Raw genomic sequence first — 10,037 nt, forward strand, 5'->3', positions numbered from 1 at the left:
ATTTCGCTTTGTTGAAGCAGCATGCAGATCACTTCGACGATCAATGTCGAGAGAAGTGTCGAGAGTGCAACTCTATCCAGGGTGATGGAAGGTGTCGCAGTCGTCGTCTAAGCCCGGGTGTCTTGACACTGCGCTCCTCTCATTTGAATCCTACCGTAGCGCCCAGGATTCCGTACCGGCGTCTTTGCTCAAGAAGGGATTAAATGGATTCGAATTGTTGCTCGCTCGCAGATGAGGATATACTATTTCCGTCGCAGGCCTAGTCGATAGTGGAAGTGGTCTTGTGGTCTCGTGCTGATGTGGCAGGATGGCAGATTGTGGGGTGGTTTGCGCTTGGGGATCGATCGAACTTGGTGAAGAGCGGGCCGTTTTGGAAGAGTGATGTACGGATTCGACGGTGATGGGTATTTGCAGTGGTATAGTTGGTCGAGAGAGGATGTCTGGTATAATTTGGTTCGTTGCGGGTGAATTATCAGAGTCGGGTGTCGTGGATGAATGTCGTTGGTGTTCGTGTTTCGTTGGCGGTCGGAATCTAATCTCCAGAGTTGAAGGTGCTGGTGTCTGGTGCGTGCTAACAGGGACCCACTTTACGCAGCCCCCGCCATGCCGAATGGAACCGTGGAATTCTTGGGGATGCTTTCAATTTTGCAACACCAGAGACGTTGGATCGAGATAGTTCTGCATACTGCTCCGCCCTAGACAAGGCATCAGTATGCAATCCGTGCTCCATATCCTCAGAATCGTATTCTAATTACCGTGGTGATAAAGCTAACACCACATAGGCATGTCTCCAACCAAAATTGTGTCCGATCAACCCATTGGTAATCGGTACGCATTGTGTAAGTCAGTCTATTACACCAAGAGGCAAAGGCTGCTCAATCTCATCTTCACGGCATTGCAGCCATATGCTGTATGCTGTTAGCCTTCCATTCGCTCCGTGTTGCGTTACTCCTCACCTGCAAAGTACAACTCTCATGACGATTACAACACATCAGTGGCACCAGCTGCGGTTTCTCGAGTCCAGTGGCCACCATATCTCATCCGACAAGATTCAAGCTTCAAGGCAATTGATTGTCCAGTGTAGTACAGAGTTGTTTGAGTGGACATGATGAAGTCTTTAACCCTCTGTCAAGCAATCAATTCCCTTAAACACAAGCTCATGAAATACTCATACGTTGAGATGTCTTCTTTCCGGCATTTTGACCATCTTCGGAGGCCCGAGGGCAAGGGGCTCTTTAACAAGCCCTTTTGCAAGTCAAGAAGTATTTTCGCCTGTCACTCGTTAGTTGGTGTGTTTTCATCAGAAGCAACATCGTTTGTTATCCTTCCACGTAATACCTATTTCGTCACAGAACCATCTGATGAGCCTATCAAAAGCTGGAGTGCTTTTGTCACGTAAGTTATGGTCGGTGAGATTTGTTGTTGCTCTTCAACGCATCTCTGTGCTGTTAGAGAAGGACATCGGTTAACCCGCGGGCTTAAGTTTGCACCTCACAAATGATCTAGACCTGCTGGTTTTTTCTTCTGTGTTTTGGATTTGAAACTTCAACCTCAAAAAAGGCGTGGCAGGTATTGAGTTTGCCTTCTGTGTCATAGCTCAGTCACGATAGATGTGTCAAGATCAAGAGCATTACAAGATGACAGACCTATCAATACTTCTTGAACATATTGAGCTTTTTTGCTTGTTCCGATTGTGTAACTACACCTGCTTAGGTTTAGACAAGTCTGTAATTTGCAGAAAATAGCTACGTCTTTGGTGCATTCCTCTGAAATCCTGTTATAAATGCACAAGCACATTTGAGCCCGTTTGAATATCGCGGCCATCGGTTTCCCATGCTGATAATGACCAGAAATTCGTACCTCTACTATCAAAACAAGAACCGACATGTCTTAAAAAGAATTCCGTATTCTTCAACATCAATCTTCTATATCTCAACCCGTTGTCCGGGATATGTGAGCTCGCGGTGAAACATACAAGTCGCACTTGGTCACAATACTTCTTCACCGATGGTGAGAAAATACTTTATAAATTGCCTACTATTGTGAGTAAATGAAAAGTTTTCTATGAAATGCTATCTCAAAAACTTATAACGTTAAGAACATGTCCCTCTGCTGACTTATAATTCAAGTCACTACGAGGAAAGTCATGTTTTAATCTTCCGGTCCACCATCGTACGATCACGTGTTACTACCTGCAAAACATCGCGACTCCACTTTTCCAATGTCAAGGATACTTCGGCATTTCGCTCATTCAACGCAATTTATCTACGCCACATACACAACTGTTGCTGCAGAGATACATACAAGCATTGTCAAGCATTTATACATCCGACAATGAAATGCTTAGCTCTCTTATTGGGACCAATGGCTGAAACCCATCTTCATTATCCGGGAGTCATCCCACTTTAAGCTTTTCTTCAACCAGGGTTGACAGCTGCAGCTCGTTGGCTAGTCTAGGGTGATGTGCTTCAATTGTCCTATTATATCCGTTCCCCTTACACAGCTTCCATCTTGAGTAGAGATCGCGCCGGTGAGTGGCTAAAGATGCTGCCGTGACGACGTGAGCTTATCCTGTTCAGGGAGGCGGTAATGAGGTACGAGGTTCAAAGCCGATCTATGACGGCTTTGCCCTTTCACTATCACAAGCATACAGACCCGAGTATGGCAGAATCCAAGGAGACCCTGAATGGAGTTGAGAAAGCTATCCTCGAGTGGGGTAAAATGTGATCCGGTAGGTGGGAGACTCGTTGGTATAAGAGGGACGGCTTGCCCGTAGCTACAGTCCTTCTTTTTCCTTGAAGACTAAGCAGTTATTCATTTGATCTGCCAATATGCGTGTTGTCAATTCTCTTCTCCTGCTAGCTGCGGCTTCATTTACTGTCGCTGTGCAAAGTCCTCACGAGAAAGCTTCCAAATACGTTAAGAGGTCAACAGCTCCTTTGCACACGAAAGATGCTCCTCGAGCTCGGTCATATTCGCAGTACTTGACCAATTCCACTTCCAGTATGGCTTTTTTCCACCTTTTTCTCTTCCCTCAATCGATTTATGCGTCTTCAGTATAGGGTTGGGCGTAACAGAGCCAAGGTCTGCCGCTTCTATGGAAGCAGTCCTAAGTGCCTTGGGATTCTTTACTGGAGCAATATAGACCCAGATTGGGGCGCAATTGAGTTCGGACGTCAACACCTAGCGCTAACAATATCGCAGAGTTCTCAGTGAACGGTAGTGCTCTACCAGAAGTCGATTTTAACATTGGCGAGTCGTATGCCGGAACATTACCAATTAGCGAAAATGAGTCGGACATAAATCGTTTGTGGTTCTGGTTCTTCCCTTCAACGAACCCACTTGCTTCGAAAGAGATCACAATTTGGCTCAATGGCGGACCAGGTTGCAGTTCTTTAGATGGATTGTTTCAAGAGAATGGACCTTTCTTGTGGCAGTCAGGAACATAGTAAGATGCAAAGCTTTATCAGTCGCAACAGCGGGAGCTAACATTCGGATCTCTAGTGCACCAGTCGTCAATCCATACTCTTGGGTGAACTTGACAAACATGATCTATATCGATCAGCCTGTTAGCACTGGCTTTTCTCCTGGAAATATCACAGTCAATGACGAGCATGATGTTGCAACTCAGTTCATGGGCTTTTGGAAAAACTTCATTGAGACTTTTGCCATGCAAGGTTACAAAGTATACGTCACCGGAGAATCGTATGCTGGTCAATATATCCCATACATTGCTTCAGCAATGTTAGACGCGGAAGATGAGATATATTACAATGTCAAAGGTGTGAACATTATGGATCCATCGATCAACGATGACAGCATTTTGATGTATAGTAAGTGATTTCAGTTCTCCCAGTAATATGTACACTGACAGTCACAAGCACCTGCACTTCCTGCTCTCAAGAAGTACCAATCGGTAATTGGTATTAATGATACCTACATGGCCGTTCTCGAAGAAACAGCCTTGACCTGCGGCTACACAGACTACTACGCTGAATACTTCAACATTTTCCCTCCGAAGGGCCCATTACCTCCAGGACCTGACTACAGACGTAAGGGTTGTGACATCTATGACGATATTTACAATGCAGTTTATTATGTCAACCCATGTTTCAACATCTACCATCTCACAGACTTTTGTCCATTTTTGTGGGACGAGCTTGGATTCCCATCTTTAGGAACGGGCCCAAACAACTACTTCAACCGCACTGGTAAGCTCATATGTTGCTCTTATGATAACGTGAAGACTAACAATGTAAGATGTCCAAAAAGTGATCAACGCACCCCCAACCGACTACTTCATTTGCGGCGGCGGGCCAAACCTCTTCCCACACCACGACAAATCCGTTCCCTCAGCTCTTGGGCCTCTTCCATCCGTGATCGAGCGCACAAACAACACCATAATCTCCCACGGTGACCTCGATTTCCTCCTCTTCACGGAAGGCACTCTAACCACGATCCAAAACATGACATGGAACGGTCTCCAAGGCTTCCAGTCCGCCCCACCAGCCACCGACAACCTATTCGTTCCGTATCACCAATCTCTCGGCGAAATTCAGGAATATGTCAACGGCGCAATTCCACATTCTCCCGCTTTCACGGATACAGCTGGGTCGGGCTTACAAGGCAAATGGCACACAGAGAGAGGTCTTACTTTTGTAAGGGTGACTTTGGCTGGGCATGAGATTCCGCAGTATACGCCCGGAGTGGCGTACAGACAGTTGGAGTTTCTGTTGGGGAGGATTGATAATTTGAGTCAGATGGGCGATTTTACGACGGGGCCGCAGGGGAATTATACGGGGTCTACGGCGCCTTTGAGGAGGGGTGTGTGAAGTAGATGAGAGTTGGTAGCTACAATTAAAAATACAATAAATTTGTCAATTTGTGTTTCTCAGATTGAGTCTTTAACGGAGATCGTGTTGTGACATCCAAGGCGCTTAGCCTGTACCGTGTGTGCCGCCCAAAGTGAAATCCAGTACCAAAGGCATCAAAATCTCCCATAACGCATAGAAGATTTGCTGCCTTCCCGGGACTACCGCATTTTAACTCAAAATCACACCGTACGTGCGAAATAAAGATTTGTTCTCTCTCCGACCTCCCAAACCTCTACCGTCAGGGTTGCTAAGGGAGTGCCAGAGCAGCCTGTGAATTACTACGAGTGCCAATTGTCGTGCTTGATCTATGTAGGGTCGTGGGAACCAAGGAAGTGTTGGTTTGGCGGAAGTAGAGTTTGCATGTTATCAGGTGGAAATTGGGGTTGGAGAATAGATGTGGTAGTGATGGAAGTTGGAAGTTGTGGTGTGACCGTGGATTCTGCGAACTGAGGAATAGGGGCACGTAGACATAATTGTGAAGAAATTCAAATATTCTTATCTACTGGAGGTTTCAAATAATGAAAATAACGAACCATATCCAGTGAATTAGATGGAGTTGACTTGATGCCCTGTGGGAATATGTATTTTAGACAGAACCTCAAATTTCAAATTTACTGATAAGTCTAGACGAAACAAACCTCTTTTGGAGAATCTGATTGGCGAGGTGTGCGATGTTTCCTCAATTCAAATAACATATTTCGTGTGTCGACCGCCGTTCACCATGTCTGCTATGAGAGGTGGTTGGTTGACTTAATGAGGGTACATTTCTCCCAGGGTATGGAGACATCTTATTTAACGGAAATCATTGAAAGAAAGTACGACCGTAAGTCAACCTAATTGACACAATATGCCATGTGTAGAAATTTTGTTGAATTGATTGACTCACGTCTCGACTTCCAGTTATATTACACTTTGAGAGGTAATTGTTTGACTGCACGTAAATAATTTTGGAACAAGATCAATAAAATGTGTTGTTTGCCGAAAATCATGAAATAAATACACGATGATTCGTGAACTGTGTTTAACGGAATGTCATGTTCAAAAGGCATTCAGATTGCCCGCCGACCGAGACGGTTGACTAAACGTGGTTGTATAACTTTCCAAACCGAGTATGTAGATGTCTAGTTTCCTGGGAATGGTAGACGAAATATGCGACATTCTGTTTATTCAATCGATGGATATATAAAATATCGAGTCAAAATTACCGATTTGAAGTTACATGTCCAATGCATGACATTGTACACCATATGATGAGGTATGCAAAGTATACACAAAATGCACAAACGACTTGTTGACTCAAAATAATTGACGAAATACATGACATGTTAACCTGATCGATGAAATACCGTGTTTCAAATGCCATTTCTCTTCCCTACCGTCGAAGAGTGTCGATTGAAAGTAGGGATAGCTTTATAATAGAACCTATCGATTTCTCATTTCCTGTAAATGGTAGGCTGCACCATATTTCATCAAATCAATTGATGAAACATACAAAGTTCTGTCAAAATGACCGACAAAATATCGTATTCGGACTGCAACCTATCTTTTCCACTGCACAAAAAGGTCGGTTTGTGTGGTAATGTTCCATGAATACTACCCTTTTAGTATGTTGTTAGGATTCCGGCTAAAGTAAAACTCTGCTGTATGGTAGGGAAACTATGTGGGGCATGGTTGACTCGAGATTAGCGGATTGGCTTGTAAGAAAGGGGACTTGAGGGTTGGAATCACAGCCAAGATAACTAGTAGTCGGAACGGAATAGTTCTTCATTCAAGTTGACGAAATATGGTATATTCCGTTAACCTGACTGACGAATCATGCGATGTTTCGTCAATGATTTTAGGTAAATAGGGCTGTTCCAGAGTCATTCCAAAACGAGGCAGGTCACATGAGATTTGATGACGTTCTAGTCATGGCTAAGTATTTATAACCCTTAAATTATTAAGATTACATTTTCAAAACATTCCAAAACCATTGCCAAAACAAGTTAAAACAACCTGACCCACAACCCAGTTACGTGTCAGTAACTTCAACAAGTCCATGCCAAATCTAGTTAGTACAATTCTATCTAACTCTTCGAGTACATGTACATGTGAACAACTTCCCTGCGCCCTAACTCCCTAACGATATGAAGCTCATCCAAGAAGATGAGAATTTTGTCCCGTCTGCACCTTACCCTAGATAGACGATCATCTTGTCACCTGGGTTGCAGGTTTGCGATTTCGTATCGTCGGTGGCCCAATCGTAAGCATGGCAAAAAGCATCAAACTCTTTGCCTGACGGTGAACATTTACTATTGGCGAATTCGCCAGTGCAACAATCCTGTGGGCGACCAGTTGCCTGGCAAGGTGACATGCAACCAGGGGTTTTATCCGTACCGGAGCGACGTTCAGATGGGCATAAGTCCAAGATTTTCTGGGCGGGGATGGTGCAGTTAAGGGGTTTGCAGTCCGACCCCTTGCCGAATTCGACGTCCATCGCCATGTTGTATCCGTTTACTGTTGTATCAATGTCAGTTAAATGATGTGGAAGTGAAGTTTAAGGGCTACTAACCGAGACTCAGGTCGGTGACAGTCCTAACCGGCGACTCTCTTGTCAATTCGAAAAGAGTCATCATCCTCTCTTCGCCCCAGCAGTTTCTGTTGAAGTCACAATCCATCGCCCGCAAGTTTCCAGTATAGCCGTCATCAGGATTGCCGCCGCGGACGTTGCCATACACAAAGACGTGACCAGGAAGAATAAACTGCCATTCATCAAACAGTTTAATCTGCTCACCACCCTTGTTCAAGATAGACCTGACCGCGATCGGAGTAGACTTTCGGTTGACATGAACTTGGTAAAAACCATTGCTCCACGAGGCCATTACATCTGCTGAGGCCCAAAAGGCAGGGACGGAATCGAACATCAATGCGAAGGGTGATGTTCCTGGGGAGCCGGCGAAGGTACTGAAGGCCTGAGGAGCCACGGCCTTGATCATTGGTGAGGCAAGAGTGCCCCATAGCTGAGAGAGGAGGAAGGTGAGGAAGAAAGCGACGACGGTACCAAACTTCATTGTGACTGTGGATGGTGAAGTCTGGCGGAGGTGATGGTGATTGGTGGAGGTAGAGGTGGAAAGAGAAGGTGAGTGTGTGGTTTGAGTGAGTTGTGAATAAGACTCTTGTGTGTGTGATTGTAACGGTGGTTCTCTGACTGATGCTGTTTCTGATGAGACGAAAAGGAGGGAAACCTGGCATTCTTATATGCAAAAAGTGCCAAGAAATTCAGTAGTTCTCAAGTGATTTCTCACTTCTACCTCTTTCACATGCCAGGTTAACTGAAAAAACCAGCGTGTTGGAGTCTACTAGTCTTAGAGCTGGAGAAAGCTATGGAGAAGAGTTTTGGTAACTAACACTCTTCCAAAGCAACTTGGTGGAGTCGTTGTCGTTAGTGTGTAAAGCGAATGGCCATCTCAATTTCTAAATCCACTAGAAGAACAATCCGAGGTTGTTCTAGAATTTCTATTACATACCGAAATACTGTGGAGACATGGCAAAGTGATTTTCATTATCTAGCCTCACGCCAAAACTTCAAGTTCTTTTTTACTCATGCCAAAATGAGCAGTAGCCGGTCCCGAGTGATTTACTTTTCCATTTGAACCACCACTAACTTCAAAACCCCTGAATCATTACACCACCGAACATACAAGAATTTGAAGTCAAGCAAGACCGTCCTTTCATAGCCCACGAGAAGAGTTTTTGATGCTGAACGCTACACATCATAATGTCCAGATCGAATTCTAGTTCGCATGCCTCGCTCGTATATCTCACCTCACATGTATCTCTTACATCATATGTATCTCTCAGGCTGTATCTGCCGGTTTACTCGCCCAAGCTCACGTCGTCTCTCCAGGACATCTGACGACTCCGGCGGGTTCACTTTACAAACATCGCCGACATTGAGCTAGACTCTGGGTTTGGTTTTGTTGAGCAATTAGTGGAAAAGCGAAAATTTCTTGCACACTGGTTGATTTTTTAAAGTGACTCATTTTCGAGTTTTCCGGAACATTGTTGCGTTGTCACTTTTACTTTGAAGTGTGTTGTTTTTCGAGATTGTGTGAAGTGAACATAAGCATACCTGCCAGCCCTACGGTGATCTGCAGCGCTTCACGATCTCTCCTCAAACTGTCGCGTGGGGCTCCATTATTACGCAGTTAGTCGTGCGCTACTCCTTCCCCGGAAAATGGCAAAGGTTCTACGGTATGTTCCTAACGTTACTGGCTAGATGACCTTTGGTTATTGGAACGTACACCTAATGATTGTAACTCCTATGTAATTATGAGCTGAAAATGCAGCAGAACGCCAATTTCCACTCATTCAGTTCCTACTTTGACTACCGAATAACTTCTGTGCGTATTCCGTAAGTGTGGTTGAATGATAACTTGATAAGGAGAAGTCAAGCTTTGGCCAATCCTCCGTCGACTTGGCTTTGAACTAAGGTATGCACAAATTAATTCACACAGGAACTCAAGCATAGCCAAGGACAATCACCATTTGCGACGTCATATTGTTGTGCACTTTCCGATGTTTGGAATCCACTTGGTTCCGCCTGGCAGTCCGTCACAATGAAGCGAGGTCAGCTGACGAGCCCCCCTTCGTTCTTAGCTCCTGCCCTAGAAAATTCTTTTCTTCTGGTCAGCCTTGGAGAGCTCATGGTCTGGAAGTCAGCACCACTAATAAATTACCCAAACTACCTTAGCGATCTCAGGAAGTTTAGTCATCCTTAGCAGATATCAAAATCTACATCGTCCAGCGACTACTTCGAGTCGGAAGCTCAGGAAAGAAAACGTCGCCTCGAACACCGGCAAATTCCTTTTTGTTGATTCAGTTGGTGCTTAGATGATGAACGATCGATCTCGATGAGTTGACAATTCGATTCATAAAGACCTGCCCTCAGGCTGAGGATCGGAAGGAGTGATGCACATTAAAAGACTCGAAGTCTCCAGTTGATAGCGTTCTGGACATTATCATCACCTTTGGCTGCCACATTAAAACCCAGAATTCAAGTGAGGTTCAACACCGCGATCACGATCTCCTCCTCCCGTATTCGAAAATGGCTTTTCGTGCAACTAGGTATTTTGTTCTTGTCTCATTCAAACTCATCAATCACAATTAATTATGTACAGTTAT

At 44.7% G+C, this 10,037-nt stretch overlaps 2 protein-coding genes across 2 annotated transcripts; one reads left to right on the forward strand and one right to left on the reverse strand.

Moving 5' to 3' along the window:
• Positions 1 to 2,831: 2,831 nt before the first annotated feature.
• GLAREA_11916 (alpha/beta-Hydrolase) lies at positions 2,832 to 4,832 on the forward strand (the record flags this gene model as incomplete). Its single annotated transcript, XM_008082698.1, has 5 exons — positions 2,832 to 3,003; positions 3,205 to 3,448; positions 3,505 to 3,833; positions 3,882 to 4,211; positions 4,261 to 4,832. The coding sequence occupies 5 exons, from the start codon at positions 2,832 to 2,834 to the stop codon at positions 4,830 to 4,832; spliced, it is 1,647 nt and encodes a 548-aa protein (XP_008080889.1).
• Positions 4,833 to 7,044: 2,212 nt separating this feature from the next.
• GLAREA_11917 (Osmotin, thaumatin-like protein) lies at positions 7,045 to 7,924 on the reverse strand (the record flags this gene model as incomplete). The annotated part of the gene is made up of 2 exons (XM_008082699.1): positions 7,045 to 7,370; positions 7,426 to 7,924. The coding sequence occupies 2 exons, from the start codon at positions 7,922 to 7,924 to the stop codon at positions 7,045 to 7,047; spliced, it is 825 nt and encodes a 274-aa protein (XP_008080890.1).
• Positions 7,925 to 10,037: the final 2,113 nt, after the last annotated feature.

The sequence above is a fragment of the Glarea lozoyensis genome (assembly GCF_000409485.1).
Source record: "Glarea lozoyensis ATCC 20868 chromosome Unknown GLAREA17, whole genome shotgun sequence".
NCBI lineage: Eukaryota > Fungi > Ascomycota > Leotiomycetes > Helotiales > Helotiaceae > Glarea > Glarea lozoyensis.